The sequence below is a fragment of the Puntigrus tetrazona genome, chromosome 4 (genome assembly GCF_018831695.1).
Source record: "Puntigrus tetrazona isolate hp1 chromosome 4, ASM1883169v1, whole genome shotgun sequence".
NCBI classification, from domain to species: Eukaryota; Metazoa; Chordata; class Actinopteri; order Cypriniformes; family Cyprinidae; genus Puntigrus; species Puntigrus tetrazona.
This window is the reverse complement of record NC_056702.1, coordinates 5,325,759-5,352,987: the sequence shown is the minus strand read 5'-3', so window position 1 is coordinate 5,352,987 and position 27,229 is coordinate 5,325,759. Positions and strand designations below refer to the sequence as shown.

Below are 27,229 nucleotides of genomic sequence, written 5' to 3'. Positions count from 1 at the left end.
CGGACACATCGCCCGCTTTACAGGCCTGTATGTCCTGACAGTGCCGTTTGTCCTCAAAATCAAATGCTAGGGGACACAAAACCGGTTGGTTTCACAGAGAAACACCATTGCAGACAGTAGGTAGGCTGTGCGATTTTCAGTTTGCTCCAACAATAGCATGTTTTATGAATTGAAACCCAGAAAGCCCCAGACATGCAACTTAATATAACTATGTCTGAGCAGCCTTGAGGAGTGACGGAAGAAAATCCTGTCTCCATTAGCAACCTTTATTGATTCCCACTTTTGTGCAGAGATGAAACCGACTACAGGACGGCTCTCACCTGATCAAACACATCACTGAGCCGGTTCTAAACAAACCATATTGGATAAAATTTGTTAGCCAGGGCTGAAACGTTTCCTAATGTTGTTAAACAGCTGCCAAATTAAATGCAAAAACACATTTAGTGAGTCATTCTGAACTTAGAACCCCGTAAATAAACCAAAGCAGATCTGATTTTACAGGAAGTGTCCATTTTCCTCGCATAATCTGATATGGAGATGTGATGATAATGCTAGAATCCATTCTGAAAATAAAACCAGAGGTGCTTTATCTCTTTCTCTCTCTCTCTCAAAAAAAAGTTAGCACACATGCTTCTGACATTTTGAGAAGTGGTTTTCTGATCCTGTTGCTGATCCTCTCCTCCCAATCATTTAAAGTGCTTTTTCTTCAGTGTTTCATCAATAAAATGGCAAAAAAGAGCACAGGGAAAATCCTGAAGCAGCTAATTAAAGTCTTCCGGATCTCTTGAAATTATAGACAGGTGTGTAACAGCAGGGTTGGAACCAAACGCGGCGGGAAGGAAGATCTCCAGAAGCACAACGGAGCATCCACTTTTTCTTCAGCTGTGGTTCTAACAATGCAACAGCTCCACAGCAGAAACCAACACTGTAAAACATTCCAGATCTCCCCAATTTTCTAGTGACTCATTGTATCTACATTTTTTCCGTTGGCCCAATTGAACGTCTGCACTGCCCTGCACAATTTTCTGTTGGCACAACTGAAAAACAATGAATTCAATTGGGTTGAGTCACTAGAAATTTTTGAGTTGGGAGGTCTAACACTTTTTACAGTGTATTACTTTTTTATGTCCACTGCACACACTTCTGCAAGATCCGGCCGTTTCATTCAAGGCTCAGACACCATCCGTGCTTCTACACGCATTTCATACCTTTAAGGATCTCAGATTCCTCTAATGCAGTTTCAGTTATCCTCTCCACCCTGGTTAACATCAGAGTGACGGCTGTGTGATGTGACAGCGGAGGCTTATTCAGCCCAGTCCACAGCTCCAGGGGGAATTCGTCCTTGCGTGACCAGCTGTTGTCCCTGGGCTATATCGAGGAGATGGACTCTTATCAAGATCCACAGATGCTCTAATGACCTCCACACATCAATTAACCAGATCAAACGGCATTAGCGCTAAGTTAAGATTTCTATCATGACTATCTGCTGTTGGCACCACAATCTGAATAAATACAATGGGAGTAGAGTCAAAGATTACTATTATTTTTGTTAGGGGGTTGTCCTGCCCTTATTCCCTCTTTTCCTCTCCCTCTCGTCTACAGTGATGAACGGCAGCCCAGAACAGATAGCCTTCCCCACACAGGACTGACCGCTGGAGCGAACGCTAATGACCTCAATGCTCTGAAGCGGAAGTACACACACACATCTACAATATCACACACACACACACACACACCAGTGTAAATAAAGCTTATCAAACTGTTTTATACTGTTTTATATTGTTTTGGGGGAAAATTTTTTGAAATTACAAAATTTTGCTCACAAAGACTGCATGCATTTGACCAAAAATATAGTCAATTTGTGAAAAATTATTACAATTGAAAATCTTTTCCATTTATATATATATATATATATATATATATATATATATATATATATATATATATATATATTTTGTTTTTTATTGTAATTTGTTTTTGTGATGTAAAGCTGAATTTTGAAGCCATCATCCAGTCTTCAGTGTCACATGATCCTCAGAAATCATTCTAATATGCTTATTTGATGATCAAGAAACATTTCTAATTATTATCAATTTGGAAACAAATTGCTGGCTTTTCGTCAGTTATTTAATGAATAGAAAGTTCAAAGGAACAGTATTTATACGTAATAAAAATCTTTGTTTACTATTATTTTTAGTCAATATGACGCTTCCTCCTGAATAAAAGTATTAATTTCCTTAAAAATTTTTTTAAGGAAATTAATACTTTTATTCAGGAGGGAAGCGTCATATTGACTAAAAATAATAGTGAACAAAGATTTTTATTACGTATAACCAAACCTTCAAGTTGTATATTCTATATATACTATACGCGCAAATGCTCACCTGTCATTTTAATGAATACACATAAACACTATAATGCTTTACAATGTGCCAGTGTGTGTGTAGCTGTGTGACATGTATGTATGCCGGTGTGTATGGGTGATTTACAGCACGCAGAGAAGCAGAGAAGTGTAACTGAAGCCTGAAACCTAATCACACACACAGTGCGTTGCTCATTAAAATTGAATATGGGCTTCAATACAGAAAATATGGCTGGCATGACCCTTCAGATGAATGTAAGGGAGATAAAACACTGTTAATAAAAGTTACACACAAGCTGTGAGCTCTATACGAATCACCACTATTCTTCAAAATGGGGCAGTGTGCTAGTTTTGGACAATAATTACTACCTGTAAACATTATACAATTTCTGTCCGGAAGGTGATGATTTAGAAGTGACTGTGAAAGTCTATATAGTCACCGACACATACGGCTATCACACAGGTGACAAAAGCTAGAAATGCTGCAGAGCTGAAAGACAAAGTGAGAAAGAACTGACAAAGAGATTTGAAACTAGATGCAGAAGAGAGTAAAGGGCCACATACCTGCACTACTATGAGCTGATCTGTTGTAGGCTGTAGTACTCGTCAGTGGACAGCTCCTTGTGCACTTCCTTCCCTAGGGACGACGTTTCATTTGTGGTAAATTAGTCGCCCTGATCTCCACATCCTTCTTAGACGGCCTGCATGTGCTTAATTCCTCCCTTAACACCCCGTTTTCCCTCCCAGTGAGCACTAATAACCGGCTGGCTAAAAATACACCCTTAAAGGGAAGGTGTCTCTCACCTCTCTGGCTGCGACCGGCATCTGCTTTGGCAGAAGGCACACCCCCTTTAATTCACACACACCTCTAATCAGCTTTCTTATGAGCCATCGGCCAATCACGGGCCTGGGATAAGACGCACTCACAGAATAAGACACGGGAACATGCACTTACAAGCACATGTGTATGTAAGGTCAAGGCCGCGCTGAAAATCTGGGCATCTAAATAGAAATATAAAGATGGAAATAACGTTTTTGAAGTGAAGAAACATCAAGCACAACTAATAAAGAAAAATGCAATAATGCAATACATGTAAGTCATTAGACTTTGGTGTGCTGGTCATATGATTCGTAAAACCTTTAACATTACAGCAAAAATGTTATTCTTAATTGTTTATTATTAAAATGATTAACATTTTACAGCGTTTTTTGTGTAATAAAACAGCAATTACACAAACTCTTTTTTTCTTGGGTAACTAATCATTCTAATTATTTTAAGTTACTGTGTTTTTTTTATGCTGAATATAATAAAAGTCTTACCTTGCAACCGTGACATAGGCAGAAGCTGCTGTTGATGTGCTGCTTTTAAAAAGCATCTGAGCATCTGTAAATGAAACACTGCTATGTTATTGAAGAACCGTCACCTGTTGTATCTGTATATCCATAACTTCATATTTAGTTGACATTAATAAAAAACATTATCAATGACAGTTTAACCTCCCCGGGCTTATGGTTTAACAACACAACTTTGCCAAACCGTTACATAATAAGGCTCAGAGTATCTCTTGCTCCTTGTGTTTGGGGGGGGGGTCAGATTAAGGTTAAAGTAAATTGTTTGTGAAATGTCGCTTTCTCTTTTAACGAGATCTGTTTCTGATGCTCGTGTCTGCTAGTCCTGTAGTTTTTTACTGCTTTCAAAAAAGATTGTCTGATATCAGTCATATTTTTCTATGGAACACAAAAAGGAGATGTTCTGAAGAATATTACAAAGCAGTTTTGAATATGAATGTGCGCAATTGTGACTTTTAATGAACAATCGCTCATTTTTTTATGCATAGATTTCAAAGTCACGCAGGATACTTTTCAGATGCAGTGGGTCTCTTCTGCAGTTTGACAGAGTCTAGTTATTCCGTAAAATGTCTCTTTTTATTACCAGAGAGTAAAGAAAATCATACAGGATCTCAAACGTGAGGCAGAGTAAAACGAAGCTTCATTTACTCTGAGACCTGGATTACTAGGAAAAGAAAACCCATCCGCGACCAGAGGGTTGTAACAAATGGGATTAAGAAAATTATGAAATGGAAATGATTCAAGCTGTTTAGAAAAGCATCGTATTCAAATAAATGCAAATTGTAGATGATATTGCCTCTATCATGCTCCAAGGGTTATGCCTCGAAACGAGAGCGATAGAGAGGGATATACAGAGGAAGGAAAGGACGGAAAGAGCGAGTGAAGGAAGGAAGGAAGGAAGGAAGGAGGGGGAGGGAGGAAGGGAATGAGGGAAATTCATTAGGTGTGGTGAAGTGTACCATTCTCATCAAGGGCAGAGCTCATTTTAACTCCATAATGAGCCTGAGATTAGGGGCTAAGGGGGTTGTGCCGGGTGACTGACTGCTGACTTCATCACTTGTGCTGTGATGCTAAATATAAATGTAATGTTTTCAACCAAGGCAGCCGGGTGTCTTTTCTATCATGTCGTGAAAAAAAAAAAATACAATCTCATCAGAAACACTTCACGACTGCCTTTCTAACTATCAGGCCACTAAAGAACGTCGTTTCAACAGTGAACTTTTCACTCCTGTCCACCTGACTGATTGTAATTAAGGCTCTGATATTATTTGTGCGCTATTATATAGTATATATTCTATTCTAATATTTATCAATAGTTTTTATAAATAATTTTTGTATTTTTATATTAAGATTAATTTTGTTATGTGCTTTTTATTTTTTTAGATTATTAATTTAACAAACTTAAAACTATTTGGTAAACAAAATAAAGATTCAATACAATGTAAATTTCAGTTTTAAATTAAAAAATGTAAATTAAATGATAAATGTTGCCTTGGAAGCTAACTGAAATAAGTATGATTAAAATGACTAATACTAAAACTGATTGTTATTGTTAAGTTTTTAGTTTAGTTTTCTCAGGGTTCCTATTTTTCCTTATTTGGTTGTTCCTGTCCTCATTTGTCATTATTAGTTCATTTCTTCCCAGCTGTGCTTCCCAGGTGTCTTAGTTTTCCCATACTGTTTGTATCTATCTATATGTCTCATAAATAAATATAAGCAAAATGCATTTTAATATTTGCAGGTTCTTTCTTACATTCGAAATTATCTGTTTGAAATGATCATGTTGAGTCCAACAATGAATAGTTAAAGGGTTAGTTCACAAAATTAAAATTCTGTTATCAAATACTAATATGAAGGTCTTACGGGTTGGGGATGACATTAGGGTGACCAAAATTTGAATTTTGGGGAAAACTAACCCTTTAAGTATTATAACTGTGATTATATTATAACAGCTATTCATTATGTCATACTATGCATTATAAGGCAAATTGACAGGCATTATTAATACGTTCAAATATTTTTTATAATGATTGCACATACAAGCTTCAAGAAAGTGCTAATTTATTTTAAAGTTTTAGTCATTTTAGTACTTAAGCATATTTTAGCTTCAAAAGCAACAGTTATTGAAGCCAACCTATTATTTATATTTTACTCCACTTTTATTTAAATCACTGACATTTTTTCCAAACGGCTTTACAATAACAACACTGATTCAAACTGCATGTGTGCAAATAATCAGACTTTTTTTTTAACAGTAATAAATCCTTCACAAACTCTACAATTGTAATTCTACTAATTCCATTTACAGAGAGCAAGAGAGTTTTTTTTTTCCTTGGCTCTGACCTGAATCTCCTTTCTACCCAGAATCCTTAGGGCCATGGTGTATGTGTGTGAGTCAGACAATGTGAAGAGACCTCTGATTCATGAGTAGGCAAACACTACGCACACATGCCTAGTGCTCTCATAAGTGACACACACACACACACACACACATACACACACACACACACACACACACACACACACATCTCCAGGATAACAGAATGACACACTTGTTTCCTGAGGACACTTTTGATGTGGGGGAGATGATGATGGATGTGTCGAGGGCAGCTTCATTTCTGTTGCTCTCCCGTGAATCACAAACACTTACATGCGCAAACTCAGGTTCAGGTTAAACCCAGGACGCAGAACAAATGAGCAGTGCTTAATGTTTTGAGAGTCCAGAGTATTAAAGAAATACATCACGTGTTATCATAGAGATTTTAACGTTCTTAGTAAAGATAATATGAAGCTTTATGTAGCACCCAACATCTTTCAGCACACGTTTGAACCAAATCCATCTCTTATTCATTGACAATGCAAAAAAAGAGATCGCGCGCCATCTAGCGGTAATAAGCATGCAGTGCGACCTTAAAGCTACATTACACAGATGCAAGGAAGCTCAGGTTTTTTAGTAATGATTCAACTAAATACATGTTTACGACTTTTTACTATTTGTCTGGAATAATTAAACACTAAATTATAGAGTACATATAGAGTAAATAGACTATAAATAGAGTATTTGCTAATTCTGTAAACAGTCATAAACACATCCTCACCAATTTTCTTGAGCTCATGGTTGACACAAAAATGAACTTGTGACTCCACATTAACTCCATATTTAGATGTTGGCTGGTCCTGTTATTTGGATTTTGCAAGCCAAACTGACAAAACAAAAATAAGTTTGTATTAATGTGCTGTATATATTTATTTTTTCACAATTTCTAACACACAATGGGCAAAAGATAAATATGCCCTCTTTCCTACAAACTTAATTAAATTAAACTAAACTAAACTGAGGGGAACAACATTAGGGACCGAGTAAAAGCGTTATGGTCACTCACCCTTTCCTCTTTATAAAAAGACAAGGCTTCTATTTCAGCTGCGGCTGTCAAGCGCCACAAAGTGTCATAAAACTAGTCCGCTATATTTAAAGTCAAGCTTTATGTCTGTATTTGTTGAGAACAGGCCGAAATGTAAGAATTTAATCGCAGAAAATATCGGCTTCGTTTCTTCCGTATATTTAAAACTAGCGCGTCACGAGGTGATGGAGAACAAATGAAGTTTACGTGGTTTCTTCTGCTCCGCCTACTTCTCCTAATAAGGTATCGAGAGGGACGAGCTTCCGGATGTATGCCAACAAACGCCGTCACACCAGAAAATGGCAGACATCAGATGTAACTTATCATATGGCTGAAGGAGCTGAGTTGGCCTCAAAAAGCTTGACTTGAATGATAGAAATCAAGCTTTCTGAATCTTTTTTTGTAGAAAATATTAAAATATTGGCAAACAATGCACACATTTTATGTACAATTTCTATTTTTTTAATGATTATATATTTAGATATTACTTTAGGAGCCAGAACAACCTACAGTATATGTCAGTTCAAGACAAAACACACACACCGGCTAGATCCTGGAATGCTAATATAATGAGATATTAGTTAGTCTCGTTGGTTATATTTTCCCTTTTACATGGGCATATCTAAAACACCCCAAAGGACAAGTCCAGCTTGAATTAATCGAGCTTCCATCAGGCAACAGGTATTTTAGGAAAACATCTGACTAAACAACTAACAAATGCGTAGCTGAAATTAACAGCAGCTGGAATTTGATGCATCTAACAGATTTGTATCCCAATGCCAGTTCACCCACGTCGCACGCCTCCAAGCTCAGGTACCTTACGAAAACCTAAAAGTTGACCACTTATTGTGACTATTTAAAAAAACGAGACCGTAAACTACATGATGTGATACCTTCACCTCTCACTGAACACAGCACTCACAGACATGCTACATGTGTTCTCCAAATGCTGCCAGAAACACATCAAAGAAATTTACAAATAATCCACCCACGACCACCCTGAAATTATAGAGGAAATATTTATTTAGACAACCAAATGCATGCCAGAAACACCAATTTTACATAACTGACATCTCCCTTCTCCTCCCTTGTTGCACCAGCCAGCTCCAAATCAACTCCATCTGGGTAAGGGAGTGGACGGGAGCGCCATCTGGTGGAGATACCTCTGTATTGCATTGAAATTACAATTTTGCCAAACAGTGGGGGAAAAAACCTGTATGTGTGAAAAGACTATAGACTTATAATACATAAAAAGGGACAGGGTATGTCTAGACGCAAATGGCAAAAATATTCACATCTCGTACATCTTGCATGGCACAGAAATGACCTCTCGCACGACACACTGACAAAAAATTAAAACGCACAAAGGCAGAATTCACATGCAGCGTGTTCTCCACGGCATCTAACCTGTCCTAACCCACACATTTTTTTAGGGAGATTCACAGCTAATCGTTGGAGATGATTAAATATTTCTCGTTAGTTTTGCACGATGAAGTTAAAACAAGGCTTGAGGATAAGCTTAAGACGCAGGAAAAAAAAAGGAAGGACGACAGAAATTAAGTAAAACTGAATTAAAAGAATACAGATCGGCAAGCACTCGACAAGAATCTGAGCCTAAAAACAAATAATTGGTCCGCCTATGTGAATCATGGCCCATCGGCCATAACTGAATAGAAAAAATAATATCAAAAATAAATGCAACCCTTTGAACAATAAACAATAACCAGCAATAAATAATCAAGTGGTGTTCTGTTGTATATATATGTACATATACTAGGGTCACTCAGCATTCAGCCTAACATAGACTGATTTAGCAAACCAATGACGCGAACGTATGAAATATGAGTAATAATAATTTAGAAATACACTACAGACATTATGGAAATATCTAAAACATCTTTCGAAAGACGTTCGTTCATTTTTACGCAAACGATTATCTAGACGGCTGTAATCCGCAGATAGTGGCTTGGAAGAGCTTATTCATTCAACTCATGCACGTTGTATCTGAAACCTACGTTTTGGCAGAAATGGTCACCACAGTTATTGACTGCACGTTTTTAGTCAGTCAGGCCCACTTGATTATCTGAAACATAATTAACACGAACATCAAAACGCTTCTGAGGATCAGAGGTTAGACAAGCTGTTACTAAGGCATGCCTTAATTTCACCTTTGACCGATTGTGTCCATAATGACTTAGTGTTGTTTTATGTACAGTACAATGCTTGCTTATATATTACAGTCTTTACAAATCAAAGCAACTGGCTTCCAGTTTTCCAGGTGCCCAAATCACTCCACCGTGTCTTTTTCTTTCTTTTTTTTTCTGTTTTCCTTTTTTGTCATTCCGACAAAAGAGTTCATCTTCTTCTTCCATTGGCACTATCCCATCGCACGGCCAAGGATTTCCGGCAAGCGACCGCCGCGCATCCTCTGATGAAAACATCACGTGTATGACGTGGGATCTGTAACACCGGGAGTGTAAAAGGTCTTTGCTGTCACGCCACAACAACAAAGTCAATGTGCTTTCCCTGGTGAACATGTGACATGAGCAGGATTCACCGGTTTTGAGTTCTGTGCTATCGATTATGCACGCTTGTCTGTTGTATGAGTGACTGATGCAGATGTTACAAGTGTCTGTTGAGTGTGTGTGAGCGCCTCTCACACGCTGCGGGGTGGTCTCTGCTGTTCGTGGGTCCTGCGGTTGCGCCCCCTCTTGTTCTCCTGAAGCTGTTTCCACTTGGCTGTGTTAGGAGGTCCTCTTTGTGGGGTCTGGGCACCTCTTTTTCCCTGGTTGGGCTGTGCTTTTTGGTTCTCGGGAGCACTTTGGACCTTCTGCGTGCTTTGAGTGTCCGGCTTGACGCTTTGGCTCTCCGTGCTGACTGTACTTCCCGGGATTTGACTTCTTGCAGACTTCGGAAGAATCTGAACCGGTGGGTTGTTCGGCACTTTGGGTGAGTTTTGCGCCCTCTGCGCTGGGTTCTGTAAACTCTGAGCCGTCATTTGAGGGGTCTTGTCTGTTTTTGTCCCGACGCCAGCTACGGGGTTGACTTTGGGGGTTTTCTTTCCCTTTGGCTTCTTCTCTCGCTTCCAAACGCGCTCGCAGAACTCATCCACGCTGTTGAGGTCTGGGTGCTCCAGCAGGCTCATGAAATCCCGGTACCAGAGTTTGTGTTTGGGGGAGGGATCCTTCTCGTTGGCTCCGGCTCGGAGCAGCAGCTCGCCCACGCGCTGAGACGGGATGACTTGGAGATTAATACGCCGCAGGGGCTGGATGAAGCCGTGCTCGACGGCGTGGCAGTGGTACACTCCCGAATCAGACTGAGTTAGGCTTCGGATCAGCAGACCCTGGCCTGTAAGACTCAGCCTTTCATCAATCGCAATCTGACATGGAGAAAATAGAAAACAGATCGAGTTTATTAACACTTTTTCATAGATTTCCACCTCCAAGATGGTCCCAGACCAGAACTTGACTGCTGAGGTTACATCTGGGGCGCAAGGAAAACTACAGCACAGTTGGGGGATTTTCTTACACAGCAGGAAAGCTGAAATCTGACCGTTATTACATTAACATAATGACCGTCTGGGGTGAGGTGTTACTTTAGCACTATTTTTTGCCTGATCATATCTGAAAGAGAAACACAGCTGGTGCATGTGGTGGTGGGTGGTAAGGGGGTCATTATGTCATATCCTGTTCAATCAAATACCTTAATTTACTTAAAAAACATTTTTTGTAAAACAGTAACATTATACTTTACATTTTACTGCTAATTACAAAAAAGACTAAATCTGTTATTTGTTCATTACTATTCAATGTAACTAAATGTAACTATTTAACTATTACTATTAATATCTCAGTGTATCTATATAGTTTTGACATAACATTTTTACACACAAACTATTCATTTTCATTTAAAAACTTTTTTTACATTTTTAAAACTTTAGCTTTTGATCAATTTAATGCATCCTTGTTCAATAAAAGTATTTATTTCTTTCAAAAACAAAAAGTGCTGACCCCCAACTTAAAAATACATTAAAATACTGATCTAACCAATAGCGTGAGTTTAGGTTGGTGCTATCAACCAATGGCAGATGGATGCGATCCCATGTGTGTTTGGCAAAGCTTATGACACAGAGATGACATTTGTAATGTTAAAATTAGAAATGTATTGATAATAAAATGACTGCTACTTTGGACAGATTAGACTGAATAGCAACAACCTTTAAACTAATTTAAAACAGTGTTAGCCAGTTAAAACCGTTAAGATTGCCAACTGATCTAATGTGAGAAGAATCTGGAAATTGAGCACGGCTGAGAATTTGGCCATTTATATTCTTTGCAGTCCTGCATAGATTTTGATCACAAATGCAGCATGTCATTTAAGTGCATGTTTTGCTGAGCATTTATTTATAAGTGTGTGTGTGTGTGTGTGTGTGTGTGTGTGTGTGTACCTCGTGTTTACGCTCATCATTGGGTCTCTGTAGCTGCCAGTAGATTAGAGCTCTCTGAGACTTCGGGCTGCATTCCAGAAACATGCTGCTGTTCTCCACGCCATACACACTTCTCTCCTCCACACTGCTGTATCCTTCCAGATCATCTAACACACACACACACACACACACACACACACACACACACACACACACACACAAGGAGGTAATGTTCAGTACTGAAATAGAACGGTGTATCAGTGGCGCCTACACAAATGAAAGATTACAATGCATGAGTCCTTCTCAAATGTTCAAGCCTGCTGATTTAATTGTAATGTTGATTAACATTCAATTACAGGACATTGCTTCTGAGGTGCAATGTTAGTATATTTCCCAATAGCACAATATCCAAAACATTATATTATTGAAAAGATGTTATGAATGGTCCTTGCTGTATTATAGAAGAGATTTTTTAATGCATTTTCCGTGCACATCCTCATGTTGATTTAGGTAACTAATCAATTTTGTCTTATTATAAATGAATGAATATCCTTACCGTTGTGGTGTAGATCAGAGCACTGCGAAAGAGGATCCCCGTTCCTGATGTCCTGACGCCTCGTTCTCCTGTTAAATAAAAAAGATTGGATTAGACATGCGATGTAGATCTTTACATCTTCTGTGTAAAACACTAAAATTGGCCCTACTGTTTGCAACACTCCTCCTCTCAGGCCACTAGAGGGCACTGTTGTTTCAATCAAACAACTACATATACCAGATTGTTTGTCATACAGACTTGAGGCTGATGTGGGATTTATATGGTAAAATACTTCAGCTTTATACAACAATTAAACAATTTGTGTAAACAATGTGCCTCTTCCAACTTTGCCCAACACAGACTCATTGAACAGCAGAAACTATTTGTCCACATAAAGCCAGAAAGGGAAATAATTCCATGTGGCTCTGCTAAACTTCACACTTTTAGGTGTATGCAAGAAATAATGTGCTTAATGTGTCGGTGCCCTAGTTTTAATTCATAAATGTGATTTACGGAGCGATCTTTCATAATGTTCATTACTGAATTCCAAACCTCACAACCTTCAAATATATTGCAATAACAGCCCTGCGCGTCGTTCTCAGCTAAAAGGGTTTTTCAGTCTCCATCACAAGAGTTTTGTTTCACTTTAAGAGAGCAGCTTCACCTCTTAAATGCTAACATGAGCCAGGGACTTTGCCAAGGCCGGCGCTCTTATCCATTCACTGCTTCACTGAAAGACTGAGATGATTTCCTGTGCTTGACTGAAAACATTCAGGATCTGGTGTGAAGAAATGAGGTTTAGCTGCAGTAGATCTTAAAGAACGATAAGTGAAATATAAAAAAAACGTGCTGAGATTCTCGTGTTCGAAACAGCTCTTTGTCATTTTTCATGATCTGTCCTTTTCTTTTCCTGTTGTGCTCTTGTATTTCAGTGCATGGCTCTCTGTGTCTTCTCATTTCTGTAACATGTTTAGCTGAGGCGTGCACGCACACACACACACACACACACACAACATTCCTTGACTATGGCCGTCTCGGCACGTGCGGGAGGTGTGGTAAGAACGTCTGTTTTGCATTTTAGGCACATTGAAAATATTTGGAGTGGTGTGGACCATCCTAGTGTGTGGACCGTAAGGGTGTGTCGAGGCCGAAGCCGTGGCCCTCTTCTTCCTCTGTGAAGGTGTAGCGGGCAAAACTTGCAGAGCGTGTGTGTTAACAGTGAGTACGTGGCATATCGTGAACATGTGTTTACAGTGTGTTTAAAAGCAGTCTGAAATTCTTGGATCCAGGTGTTTGTGCTTGTCGATGCATGTGTGTTGAGATGCAGAATTTGTACTGCACTAAACACCTGAAAAGTGAATACGGTGCCATAATTTGCGTTAATATGTCATTGACTTAAAGGGACAGTTCACCCAAAATAGAAAAAAAATGCAAAAAGGTTTTTTGAAAGACTATGAAAGTCAATGGGGTCCGAAATAATTCCACTAGACAAAAAATAGTCACTTTTTTTTTTTTTAATGTTTCACAGAGGTATGAAAACCACGCAGGTGTGGAACAGCATGAGAGTCAGTAACAATGCCAAGACTTTTATTTTTGGATGAACTGTCCCTTTAAGATTATGTAATTTGATCCAGATTCCAAAATAAAGCTACCAAAATGTTAAAGAATAAAATATTCTTTATCAAATGTGTTCTTACCTCTTAGCAGTTGGAAAATATCGAGAGCACTCTGTCCCGTCCCAGGCACAATACGGGTCTCTTGCCAGGCAGCACTCGGCACAGGCCTTCCCGTAGACCTCACAGCGGTGCAGGGGCATCTGGGAAATCCCTAAATCTGACCCGAGGTACAGCTGTTGCTGTTGACAGATGAACATATAAGTCTATTAGGACACGGTTTGCTCTCTGCTAATGGCTGGTGAGGAGTAATATCAAGCAGACGTACTTGTTTAGTGGAGAGCTCCATGGCAGTAATAGGTGTTGGCTCCTAGAAGGGAAAACAGAACAAGTTTAATCTCATTTTAAGATCCGAGGATATTTTTTGATGACATGCTGTGGCTGTGCGGACAGATTTATGGGGGAGCAATTAAATGTACTAAGGTGAAAATTATAGTTGGAGGATTTCGATTCCAATAGCAAGCAGAAACGCACAGCTCTCTGGGTAATGAACAGTTGGCTCATACCCTGAACACCGTCATCTCTTCCAGCACCACTTCCTCCAGATCATGCCAGCTTTCCCTGGGAATGGTCACCACCTTCAGCACAGTTCCTAAATCTGATTCAGGATTAGAATTTTTAATATTCATTATTTGTACAATATTTATTAGTAATTCTCATGCTTGCTGTTTTTGTTCTACATTTTTGCTATGTTGCATTACAGGACACTTTTAATTTGTATACATTTGTGTGTGTATATATATATATATATATATATATATATATATATATATATATATATATATATATATATATATATATAATTTGAAATTATTTAGATTTTTTTATATATTTATATATATTTTATATATTTTTATATTTTATATATTTTTTTATATTTTATAATTTTTAATCATTTTTGTTCTAAAAGGAATTTTTGAATATTTTTGGTTTCCCAAATGATCTTTCTCTGAACACTTAGTGTGAATGACATGGCAAAATAAAAAGCTTCATTAAACCACAATAAAGAACCTTTATTTTTTAAGAGTGTGGGGAAACTTTAAATGACTTAAAATAAAACATTAAATAACATCAAAAATCAAGATATTCTTTATTGCATTAACCCACATACAAATATTTTTCATTGAAGAATCAGATATTCTGCAGCTAGTAAACCCCAGAAAAAGAAATCCATATTCTCATCCTGTAAATTGCAATCAACTGGAAAAGTCTATACTGGAATATTGTAAAGAATGAGTCAAAAACTGCTGCCTTGAAGTGTAAAAATGGAGTGAGTTAAGCCTTTGTTGGGTTTATAGAGCAGTTATATTGCAGTATTGATGTGCTGGTTGCTTTTACTAACCTGTGCCGATGAACATGACATCGTACTGGCCATCCTCAGCTTCCACACGGTCCACCACCAGCTGAGTGAACTGGTACTCCACATTCGTTCGCACCACGATGGGCTTCCCCCCCATGGGTTGCACAGGGTTATACATGGCTGGGTGCAGGCGCGCGAATGTGATTACATCATCAGGAAGGTCTTTGGTGGAGTCAAAGCCTCCAAACGTTTTGCTGGGACACTATAGTTGATAAAGGAGGGGAGATTCATAGTAAAAAAAAAAAAATATAATTGATGCACAGGTTCAAGTTTCACTATTGCACTCTGAATGTTTTTAGTTATTTTAGTACGCAGTCAAAGTAATGCAGCAATGTATTTTTGCAAGGATGATTTTTAGACAAATTTAGTTTTAGAACAGTATATTATTACCTGTTGCAAAAATAATGCAATGAAGTAACAAAAGTGCACATATATGAAGCTGTAGTTTGTCAGTTTTGTGATAATGCCAGATATATTGGCCAGTACTCACTGTGCCAGGACGGGGGTATGGCACTCTGCCCTGGAAGGGAACCCACTGGTAGTTTGGCCCGTCCCTGTGGGCATATGGACCTAGAAATACCCTTCGGATGTCTGCCATACTATACATGCATATAGCCGAACCACGGAAGATATTACTGAGGGAAGAAGAAGAGAGAATGGAGGTTAAATCATTGATAGAACTAAATATTTTGACATTTTTACAGAAATGTATATATCAGCAAACAGTTGCACAGGACCGATGTGGGGATTTTTGGAATCAAGATTTCACACAATAGATCGAAAAGTTTTTATAAAAATAAATTGCAGTGTATGTGTGTGTATCCAAGCACTTATTCCCCCTAAACAGCCATGAGAACAAACACACTGTGGTGATCAGTCCATAGCATTTGTAAAATGTTAATTAGCGAGAAAATCAATTAACCACAGGGCACATGAATAAACTAATTCCCCATCACTCGGTCAGGGTCCCAGACATAAAAATACACACACACACACATACATGTGCTTACACACTCTAACACACAGATAAAGCGCGAGATAAAACACTGATCCATCACCCCAGCATTCAAGCCTCATTAAGTGGCAATATTAAAAGCAAGTCCCTAGAATGCTCTTCTATTCATCTCAGAAACGGGGCACTTAGAAAACCAATTAAAGCAGTCTAATTCTTTAAAGCTCGTAATTGAATTTTCGAGTGTTGTGTTCCCTGCATACATTAGGAAATCAGTGAGGTGGGAATACATGAACAGGATGTGCAGGTTTGGACGACTGCTGCTCTCGCCTTTCTCGCTTTTTGACAGTGATTAATCGTGATATGTTTGTCCTCTTCCTCATCTCGTGTTTACATGCACGCACACCTCCGTACACACACACAGTGTGCTCATCCATCATCTTAAAAGTCTTTTCTTCTTTTGAACATCGTTTATCTGCTTTTGTTACTGCCTTCACCCCTCCCCAACCCTCTGCTCCTCGCCAGCAAGCCCAGAGAACAGGGTGTCTGGCTGGGGAGTGAGATTCAGGTTACCACCTTAATCATATTTCCTCTGAGCTGTGCTGAGCCGAAACTGAATGGGGAAACAGGTAAGAGAGGGCAGAGACTAGGATAAGCAGGAAATTCCCATCCAGAGTGCAGCGATGTGAAGCGTCTGTCTGAGTCTAACCAGATTACTGCGCTGAGAAGCTTCTAAACGTCCAAACATACCACACATCACAAAATCACTGCCATCTCAGAGAAGAGAAGAGAAGGAAGGAACAAAGGACAGGAAAAAGGTGGAAAAGGAGGGGGAAAGAAGGGAGAGATGAAAATGGAAAGGAAGAGCAAAAAGAATGTAAGAAAGGAAATACAGAAACACTAAACAAAACAATGAAACAAAACAATAAGGAAAAACTGAGTAAGGAAACAGAAAAAGAGAGGAATGAAGGAAGGAAGAATTAGAGAAAGGAAAGGAAAGGAAAGGAAAGGAAAGGAAAGGAAAGGAAAGGAAAGGAAAGGAAAGGAAAGGAAAGGAAGAAAAAACAAAGAACAAAGGAAAGTCCACTGCAACTTCTTTTAAAATGTCTAATATGCTTAATTGTATGTTTTATTATGTCTGTATTTACCTGGATGTAGTAAACACAGCGTAGATTACTGGGTTCTTTGGGTCTTTAGCACTCATCAGAAACACATCCTCTGGAAGTGAAATAAAGAAACATTTGGAGTTACTAAAAGTGGATAAACACACATTAAACTCTATTGACAGCATCTGGAATGTTGCAATTGAAGTTTATGGGCCAACTGTTGCAAGTTTGCCCATAAACTTCCATAATTTTCACATCTTGAGGCATAAGTAGAAATTGTTTCCAGTGGAGACAGCATACCATGGATGCTGTCGACTTAATTATTTCAAGCATTTCCCACAAGATTCCTTCAAATATGCATTTTTGACTTTACATTAAAACAACCATGTTCATATAATTATGTTCAGGCTAAACGTTCATAGGCATTTCTTACGCAGTTCATCAAAATATGTGTCTATTCCGTTGAGGCCGGGAACAGAGCAAGTCAGCTTGGCTTTCAAGAAGGTTGTCCATTTGTTCACGAGACTCCTATGTCCACCCATGTCATTCTGGAGAAAATGCAAGCATTTCAGTCACAGATCTTCTTGAAAAAACACATTTTATAATACTGACATTACTACATGTCTACATGTGCACGGTTTATGTTTCTGTATGTGATGATACCTTACACAGTTGTCCTATCCTGGAGATAGTAGCTTTGCCTGTATGTTCACCATCCATGGCGTTCTCTTTGAAGAACAGGAAGATCTTGTCATCTTCAGGATTATCGCTCTCTGGGATCAGGTGTATTCCTAGAAACCTGGGGTCTGGAATACACACGATGCATCAGGGCTTCAATTTGAAAAAGTATGAAAGAAGATACAGAAGAAATTGAGTTGTTCAAACCCACAGAAATTACTGCACACTTCATTGAATCCCTTTTAGCTGTTCCAAAATGAGCCAAGACCTCAGTATGGCCAGTTACAGGGGGATCACTCTTACCCAGCCGTGACCGCTCTCTCTTGCAGAAATGAAATGTAACACGTCCCCCACCCACGTGGGCGGCACACGCTTAAAGCGACATGCAGTGCTGCATTACGGCCCAACAGGATGTGAAGCTTAAACAGCGGAACGAACATTTACCAAAGAGCGACTTCGTTCATGCACTGAGAGTGTGTATGTGTCCGTAGAGACGCCAATGAAACGGTGCCGCCCATGTCATTCAATACATCGACTGTTTCCCAAAAACATTAAACTTCTTCCAGCCAAACTTTTGAATGTTTGCTCTGTAAAGGCTGATCCTCTTTGAAGTGCGGGGAGAATAACCATCAACAGCCATCGGCTTCATTGTCTGAAGATAGCGAGAGGCCCGTGTTTCTATTGATAAGGCTTGATGGAATATCCATGTGACTAATCCTCCAAACAACACTGGATCTTTTGTGCGAAGGAGACAGCTTTCAGAACTGGCGAAAAAGAACTAACGTCCGATGTATCCGTGGTAACAGATGGCGAGGATTAAGGTGAGATGAGCGTTTTCAAAAGCACCTTTCCTCGCGAATATAGGAGGGTATTGATGGCATTGGACGCTGACCCTGTGTGAGGACTGAAACGAGAGCCACTTGCAGGAACAGCTGAGAAAGGATTAACTTCATGGGAAAACACTGACCGACTCTCCGCTATCTTGATATTGACCTTTTGTGTTCCATAAGTCTGCAAAAATGCAGACGGGATGTTAGAGGAAACACTCAACACCCCGGCCGAGCTAATCTCTCCTGCAGACGGCCACAAAGAGGCTCTTTCTTTCTCTCGCACCGATATGGGCACATACGCGTTCGTGCGAAGGGACATAAACTTGCGCAAACAAAAGAAAACCCATAAATTTACATTTATTTCACACATTTGCTCTTGGCAGACACATGCTTAGCAAAATAACATATACTGTGTGATGAATTCACCAGGCAGCTAAGGGTAGAAATTGAGTGCTAGGATGAAAATCATAAAGGGTCTATAAAAACACATGGACAGACACATATTCGAGCATATGTAGAGGGTCTTTCTAAACTCCTTAAAAATACAAAATAAGAGTCTGAGACAATATTTCAACTAGGAGTGGGCAGCATGACTAATAACTCACATCACAGTATGCTGAAGAAGCATAATTAACTGTTTTGCCTCTCTACACACATTAGCAATAAATCAGTTACGAACAAATCATCTAAATAAATTAATGTCACTCACTCAAAGAAAGTCAATTGATAATTTGCTGAATTAATCAACATTTTGGAACAAACTAATGATTCAATCAGTGCTCATAAAGGCAATCACTTCATTTGTTCCTGAACAAATCAGTCTTTTTGAACTAATTGGTTAATTCGTTCTTGACTGAATCAGTATTTCAACTAACTGAATGAATGATGAAGTGACCCCCACATAAGTCACTTGATTGATGAATGAATTTTGACAAATCTGTTGAATAATTACTCAGCAAATCACCCATAAAAGTCACTTGATTAGTTCCTGAACTGATCCACATTTTTAGAACAAACACAAAGACAGTCACTTGACTGAACTATAAATCAAAATTGTTTACAAAATTAGTTAAATGAATAATTAACTCATTGACTTATTCACTTAAGACTTATTGAACAAATCTTGAAAAAATGAAAATGAACTATATCTTTAATAATTCAGTCACTGATTCATATTATGGTGAGCATTTCTCAATCTCATTGTAAACATTTTGCCAAAAAAGTTAAATAAAATCAACAAATAGTTTATATATTCAATAACCAGTCCTAAGTTATTCATAAGACAGCATCTTTACCATTTAGCCATCTAGAATCATGCTGCTCAGTTCTGATTGGATGATGTGACCCAAGTGTTCGGAAAATGGCAAAGTCTCGTCCCATGAAGTCTGCTGATGTTCCAGAATATAGCTCTCCATCTGACACATAAATAAGAGCGAGCATAAAATCTCAAATCAGTTAACACTGATTCTAAATCTTTAAAACCAAAACAACACCATCTCTGATTAGCTCACCAATCAGGAGGGACGAGGACTGCATCTTTGGATCATAGGGACTTTTCCCACGTCCGTTTTCAAAGTAGCTGGCATCCAGTCTGAAGATGTTGTCCTGCAGAAAGGGATAATGAATTAACCAACCACAGCAAGGCTTGAATAGTAAACAGATGAGGTGAATGTCAAAAGAGCCACTGAAATGTTGAAAAAGTAGTCAAAAAGATGCTTTTTTTGGAAAAAACATTCATAAAAGATTTTACTTTAGATTTAAATCTCTAAACAGAAAAAAACTGCACTCACTTATCTTCTATTATATTTAGTGTGTTCAGGCCATGATTAATTTGAGGAGATCAAATCTGGAAATTCACTGACATTTTTCCACCATTTAAAGGCCATCTCATTTCTCACAGTTAAGGCACTTCTAAATAACACACTCAGTGCTTTGTGACGCTCTTATTTTCTACTTCACTGGTCCGAAATTGTCAACAGGGTAGACGCTAGCAGCAGATAGCCACCGTTCATTTCCTTTTCATGCCTTAGAGATATTTTATGTATGCGCATGAACGAGTGGCTATGTTTTACTGCCGCTGCTTTCCTGAGAACTAAGACAATTAATTTGATCAATTATTAATATAAAGTGTGTTGTGTACCTCTGCTCGCTTGCCTATCTCCAGGTAAGAACAGACAGGATGGAAAGCTCCAGTGCCACATATGTAAATGTGCGTCTGGTTATACGGCTGCAGCACACGCACAAAGTTTGAGCATTCTTTCTGAAAAAGACAACACAGAAATATCTGTTAACCAAGATAATATAATGTATAATACACAACATTAGATGAACAGCAGATATATAATGTATTATATTAAACAACCACCAAGGGCATCTTAATTTCTCACTTTCAAAATCTCTGTTTCTGCATAACTCCTCTAATGCAGTTGTTACATATTGTAATTCAAGACAAAATACTGCACATTCATTTTGAGAACATCTAAATTGACACGAAATTTGTAATAAATAAGTGAATGAGACATTTATATTCTATGTAAGCCTAATATTTAAGCTTTTAGTGCCATTAATGCCTCTGAGTTCCTGCCGTTTGAGTGATGACGATCCCACCTGTTTTATCCATCTCAATGTCCCGTCAGCCAACTCTCATTAACGCTGAAAGTGTGTGTGTGTGTCTGGTTTTGATGAAAGGTAAATGTATAGCACATGTCTTAAGGACATCTGAATCGGTTGGCGAGAGCCGATGAGTGAATTGTTTCATGTGAATGAATGCTCTCTAACTCCCTTTCATTTGCAAGATATGCGAGGACCAGGTTCAACAATAATAAACCGCCACGTTATAAACACACCGCACGAACAAACACACACCTATGTGCACGCACACACTCCTTTCCACAGCTATTGAGAAAATAAAGCAGGTCCATCTGTGTAAACACTGATGGTCTCGGCCTGATGTGTGCCGTCTGAATGCGAGTTGTCATTTAAGAGCACAGGAAAGGGTGTTGCCATCTATCTGTGTGCTTTCACCACAAAAAGACAGCACACGCATATGTGTGTGTGTGAAGAAAACTAAACGAAAGAATAGATAAATGCAGGCCTGTTTCCCTCGATTACATCCAGCTCGGTTTGAACAAGCTATTCAAAGCAGATAATAAATGCTTGTGTAAGGCTCAGATTTTCTGGCAACATGTTCAGTTTTCTTACAAATCCAGTGACCTCAATCACCTGCAACCGCCATGCGGCAGCCAATCAGATCGCAGCTTCACACATGTGTGTGACCCATCTTGGTCAACCCACACAAAGGCACTTTAGTGTGTCAATGTAATGGCTTTTCCAAGCTAAAGGAAATGTGTGTATTCCTAACGTAATCATTCCACGTGCGCTATAAAATTCATCCCTTCCTGCACCAGAGGAACGTTTTAGGTTTCCCATGGCCGGTATTGTTTTTAAGGTCCTCGTCAGCTCCGATAAAAGCCAAGTGTAGAGTTCACGTGAGAGAGAGGTGGCTGAACTGGCACTCTTCAGAGTTTACTATGTATACAAACCTCAAGTTGTAATAACTGGGTGGTGTACTGTAATTACAGTGCAACTACTGTGTAATTAGACACATATAACCCTGCTGTTTTATCTTCAAGGTCCATAAAGAAGCGGTCAAAGCTGCGAAGCAGAAAAGTGAGCGTACCTTCACGAGAGGGAGAGATATATGATACCCTTTCAGATAAGATAAGCAAAGAGTGTTGGGGATTGCGATTTAGACACATCTGTAATTACGTGCAATGCTAACAACACAGCAGTGACTAATTTCATTCATACATGAGTGAAGCCATGAAAAGATAATAACAGTATAGGGCCTGTCAATGTCAAAACCAATGCGCAATTTTTAAAAGGTGCAGCTCCTGTTGATTAGCCCGTATCAATCTGGAAAATGTAAAAAAAAAAAAAAAATTACCAGGGTTTTACATGATTAATTAACAGAAATTAAAATAAAAACTTCACTGTAACATTAGTGCAAGCTATTTTAACTTCTTGATAAAAGAACAGATGATTTTCAAATGGTAACGCTACACTGTGTCATTAGATGATGAAAATAGCTTCATTTCAGTGATTTGTCTTCTCTTTGGCTGGGACCTTTTTGCCTTTTAATTAATCTCCTCTCAGCCAGTGTCATGGATTTAACTGTTACAGAAAAATTATAAATTCAGTGACTCTAATCTGAAAAAAAATCTTCACATTTCGATTAATCACATCCTCACACACACACACAAAAAGGTAAAGATTTAAGATTTGTACAAATGAATTTGTAAAAAATGAATTAAGTATGCACAGCGCAAGCTTTTATTTGGGATCCAACTAAACGACAGCACTAATTTATTCATCATTTATAATATTATTTATTGAAGATGACTCAACCCCTAAGTAGATTGCACAGATTTAAGCGTGAAATGGCAAAGTTGCTTTATTTCAAGATGGAGATTTGGAGACATGAATGAACAGTTACGAAGAATGCTGCTGAGATATTTAACCCTCCTCTCACACGAATCACCCAGAGTTTCGACCAAGCAGCGAGGCAGTTGTACCAGCTGTCGTTCTGGGCTTGTTTTTGCCTCGGCGGGCCAAGCCAAATGTGAGAATGAAGAGATTTATGGTTGCGGAGAGCGAAATGCGCTGGTAATACCCTAATCAAGCATTCGCGCTCGTTCGCTAGCAGCTTTCGACAACTCTGTCTCCAGAACAAACATTTTCACAGCACGCAAACGCCATTACTCTGAGCTGGTGAGTTTGTGTGTATGCAACGCCAGATAAACCCTTCGCAGCCAGTGCCAAAAGCGACGGTTCTTTCGGGATGCATGTAGTAAACATGTGACGCGTGCAGCTCATCGCAATATCAGGTGACTTTATTTAAGGGTGTATGTCTCAGAAGTAGGCCTGGTGAGTTATCTGTAATAATCCTGCTCCCCTTCTGCCCCCCATCTCAGCGGGAACCCAGCCGTGAAATTACCATCAGATACAACACACACACGTACTGAGCGAGCGAGAGCAGGGTTGATAAATAAACCATTTCTGTTTTACAGAAGGGCCAAGGGTTGCTGGATCCAAACACAGAATATAAACTCTCGAGAGGAACAGAAGAGCGTGCGCACCAGCAAAACTCCTTCGCTAAAGGGAACCGTGATCAATCAAGCCAAAGTGCACACGCAACACCCGGCCTGAGTAATGCAGGTCACACACACACAAAGAGTAAAGGTTCTTTAATGAACGCTTTTCTTATCATGAATCATTTTTCATGTCCATGGTGCTTTAGAAAACCAGCAAGAAGCATGTTAATGGCGCTTGGTAGTTTTTCAGATCAGTGTATTGATTATAGCTACGCTAAAAAAAAAAACGACTGAAAACAATTTTCACTTGAAATCTATGGTAGCCCGTTTCCACCACTGAATAAAAATGGTAATATGGCAAATAACCCATTGAGTTAAACATTACATTTTAAAATAGAAATACTACAATAGCATTTTTTTTATAAATAAAAAGCTTTACACTCCTCAAAAAACTTTTAGTATTTTGGTAAATTAAGGGGAATTTTTAAAAATTATTTATACATATTGCTGAAAAAGTGTCTCACCAAGGCTAAATTAAATTATACACAGTAAAACCATTAATATTATAAATATTAATCACAATTTAACAGATCAGCAGTCATTACTTCAGTCTTCAGGGTTATATTCCGGTTGATGATTTGGTATTGAAGAAACATTTATAACATTACCAATAAAAAGAAAGCCATAAAACATTATTTATCAAGATTCTAGAGCATCTAACAGCATTTACTCGAATTTTTTGAAACAGTGAAAAAGTCCTTATAGTCACTTATAGAGTATTCATCTCTTTCTTTAAAAAAAAATGATAGTGTAAATTTGAATATTTCTGAAGTGAGTCACACGCCCAAAATATACCCAAATGAAGTCTGCTTGTCGCCCCGCACTTACCCCAAGGTCTTTTCCAGCCCACTTGCATTCATCGCGTTTGGAAGGTGTGGCGGGCCACGCGATCTATAAAACAAGGAAGGAGAGAAGGTGTGAGAATGTGTGCGGAGCGAACACAATGAACTGCAAATGACTGACTAAGGCGCTCGGCATGAAACCTGGCTGTAAAATAATCAACGACTGCTGCCTGCCGTCCTTCTGCCACCTCCATCTGTGACGACGATGAAGACTACCATTCCTCTTATCCAGGGAGCACAAGATACACACACACACACACACACACACACAGGCCTACAAAGCGTTTTTCATTCTGTGTTATCTTCCTCTAAGATCTGCTAAGGTACTCTGTCTGTGAAAGTAATTTGGTTAATTGCGATAATTTGCCAAGTTCTTATCTTTAAACGATGGCATTGCTGAGGTATGCATGTTTTCTGTGTGTGTTCAGTGAAAGCCAGCTTTAACCCATACGAGGATCCAATATAAAGCAAATGGCCTGCAGCCTCCAGGACAAAGGAAGAATAAAAGCACGAAAAAGAAAGAGGAAACCAAAGTAATGGAATCCAGAGAAAGAAAGAAAGAAAGAAAGAGCGAGTGAGAGAGATAGAAAGAGAAGCATTATGCTGCAGATATGATCAGGGAATGAAAAACAGAGGGAGGCAGAGATCAAATGGGCAGATGGAAAGAAGAAGAAAGTGATTGCAGATCTAGGTTGTGCAGCTAATAAGAGCGAGATGGACGTCTCTGATGACCCTGGGTTTCTCTGACACTCTCCATAAAATCCCTCACCGATCATTCTTGCTAAATGCAGGCGGAGGGAAACAGCATGAATTACCATTCACAACATATTTTACTGCTAAAATGTGACATGTTTCCAAGGTAAGCAGGATACTGAGCTTGAAAAATGGCGGGGCGCTGTTTGATTCGATCATGAAAAATAGAGTTTCCATATCAAGATGAATGCAAAAAAAAAAATATCTCAGTTTAACATCCTGTGCTGTCTAACATGGGTTCGAGGACGTTTTTGACTAATTAACTGGAATACGAAGACATTGTTTTCTCCAAATAGCATGCAACATGAATCGCTCACAATAAGGCCAGGAACATACGTTCGTCTATTTCGTCTTTCATGTTAAGGCAAGCTAGTGTGGCGTTTCACCTGTTTGACGTCTCTGTTGATGTTGACCAGGTCAAAAGAGAGGACGTGATCCTCCGCTCCAACCAGTAATCTTCCTCTCTCCTCGTCCATCAGGAACGTGTCGTAACCTGAACTGTTTGCCAAGCCAGTGAAAGTCACTAGATTACTGGATTCCAGCATTTCTGAGGGACAGAACAAGAAAAAGAAGGCTATTATAAATTTTATAATATTCACTCATTCGTTCAAATTTTAAATTTTAAACAAATTTTAAATAATACATATAACAACAGCACATTTATTATATAACATTTATTTAAATTTCACATTGTAATCATCTTAATCATTTTAAATAATACATTTTAAACAACATTTTAAAACTTTTAAAATCTAAAATTAATACAAATACATCTTTTTTTAATATATATACAATAAAGATAAAAAATACTCTTTGGAATTATTTTAATAGTTTTCAGACGCCTATTTTGAAAGTCATTTGTTGCACTTTCTGCATCTTTGAACAACAACACTAATCATGTGTTTAGTTACAGTTTCTTTAAAATCACCTTGGTGCTTAGTGGACCACAACTGCATCTTCTCAACCATAGCATGAAAATTGCTGAGAAAAACACTGCACGATCGAATCACAAGGACCGAATCAAGTGTATGACCAGCTGACCCACGTAATCATTTATATGAGCTTAACACATGGCTGAATAACCAAAATTATGTGTGTGTGTGTGTGTGTGTGTGTGTGTGTGTCAGGTTTGAGAGAGTATCAGAACAGGTCTTAAACACATTGGTATACACAGCACTTACATTGCTCAGTCTATATAAAGCCAGAGGGCCTGATTTAGCATTTGTGTGTATAAAACCACTGCAACATCATAATACGAGAATATGATACTAACATAGTTCGCCGAGTACATCTTTCAACACCAGCACTAAAAGCCTCCTTTAAATTTGGGTGTGTCAAACTTATTTGCACAATAATCCGGAGTAAATCATGTGCAATGCACCAGCATGGCGACCACACGCAGTTTGTTAGATTGCACAAGACAAAATTAGTACTGCTTTATTTGGAATCCTACTAACTCGGGTCCAAAGGAACAGCTAATCAAGCAAAAACTGCTGTTGTTATGGCAGATACAGCCAAAGAAACTATCTGTTCGACCAGACCCTGCGAAAACGGAATGACCCGAGGCACAAAATCTGCCAAATTTGTCACTCTCCCAGTGAGCAAGGAAACAAGGTTGGATGAAAGTAAGAGAAGGCTGATGGGAAAAGTAAAGTGAAGAGGAGATGAAGTGACAATGATAAGGGAGAGGTGTAAGAGAGAAATGGCTTTGGAAAAGGAGCCACCGGCCAGAACATCTGCTCATGGGAGAGGGTGAGGTCAACATCTCTGCAACGTCTCTGCAACACGCACACGAATCATAATCAACA

The 27,229-nt window shown here is 38.8% G+C and overlaps 1 protein-coding gene across 2 annotated transcripts in view; it reads right to left on the bottom strand.

Moving 5' to 3' along the window:
- Positions 1 to 8,115: 8,115 nt before the first annotated feature.
- Positions 8,116 to 27,229, bottom strand: part of sema3aa (sema domain, immunoglobulin domain (Ig), short basic domain, secreted, (semaphorin) 3Aa) — an 88,469-nt gene continuing 69,355 nt past the window's right edge. For both annotated transcript variants that reach the window (XM_043236733.1, XM_043236732.1), the window contains 16 exons: positions 25,808 to 25,968; positions 24,655 to 24,717; positions 20,814 to 20,933; positions 20,185 to 20,278; positions 19,969 to 20,088; positions 17,829 to 17,971; positions 17,599 to 17,713; positions 17,208 to 17,277; positions 15,598 to 15,742; positions 15,090 to 15,309; positions 14,254 to 14,345; positions 14,016 to 14,057; positions 13,772 to 13,929; positions 12,096 to 12,163; positions 11,561 to 11,706; positions 8,116 to 10,492 (listed from right to left, as the gene is read on the bottom strand). In XM_043236733.1, coding sequence (XP_043092668.1) covers positions 9,770 to 10,492; positions 11,561 to 11,706; positions 12,096 to 12,163; positions 13,772 to 13,929; positions 14,016 to 14,057; positions 14,254 to 14,345; positions 15,090 to 15,309; positions 15,598 to 15,742; positions 17,208 to 17,277; positions 17,599 to 17,713; positions 17,829 to 17,971; positions 19,969 to 20,088; positions 20,185 to 20,278; positions 20,814 to 20,933; positions 24,655 to 24,717; positions 25,808 to 25,968 — 2,480 coding nt within the window. In that variant the 3' untranslated portion in view covers positions 8,116 to 9,769. The remainder of the gene's footprint in view (positions 10,493 to 11,560; positions 11,707 to 12,095; positions 12,164 to 13,771; positions 13,930 to 14,015; positions 14,058 to 14,253; positions 14,346 to 15,089; positions 15,310 to 15,597; positions 15,743 to 17,207; positions 17,278 to 17,598; positions 17,714 to 17,828; positions 17,972 to 19,968; positions 20,089 to 20,184; positions 20,279 to 20,813; positions 20,934 to 24,654; positions 24,718 to 25,807; positions 25,969 to 27,229) is intronic.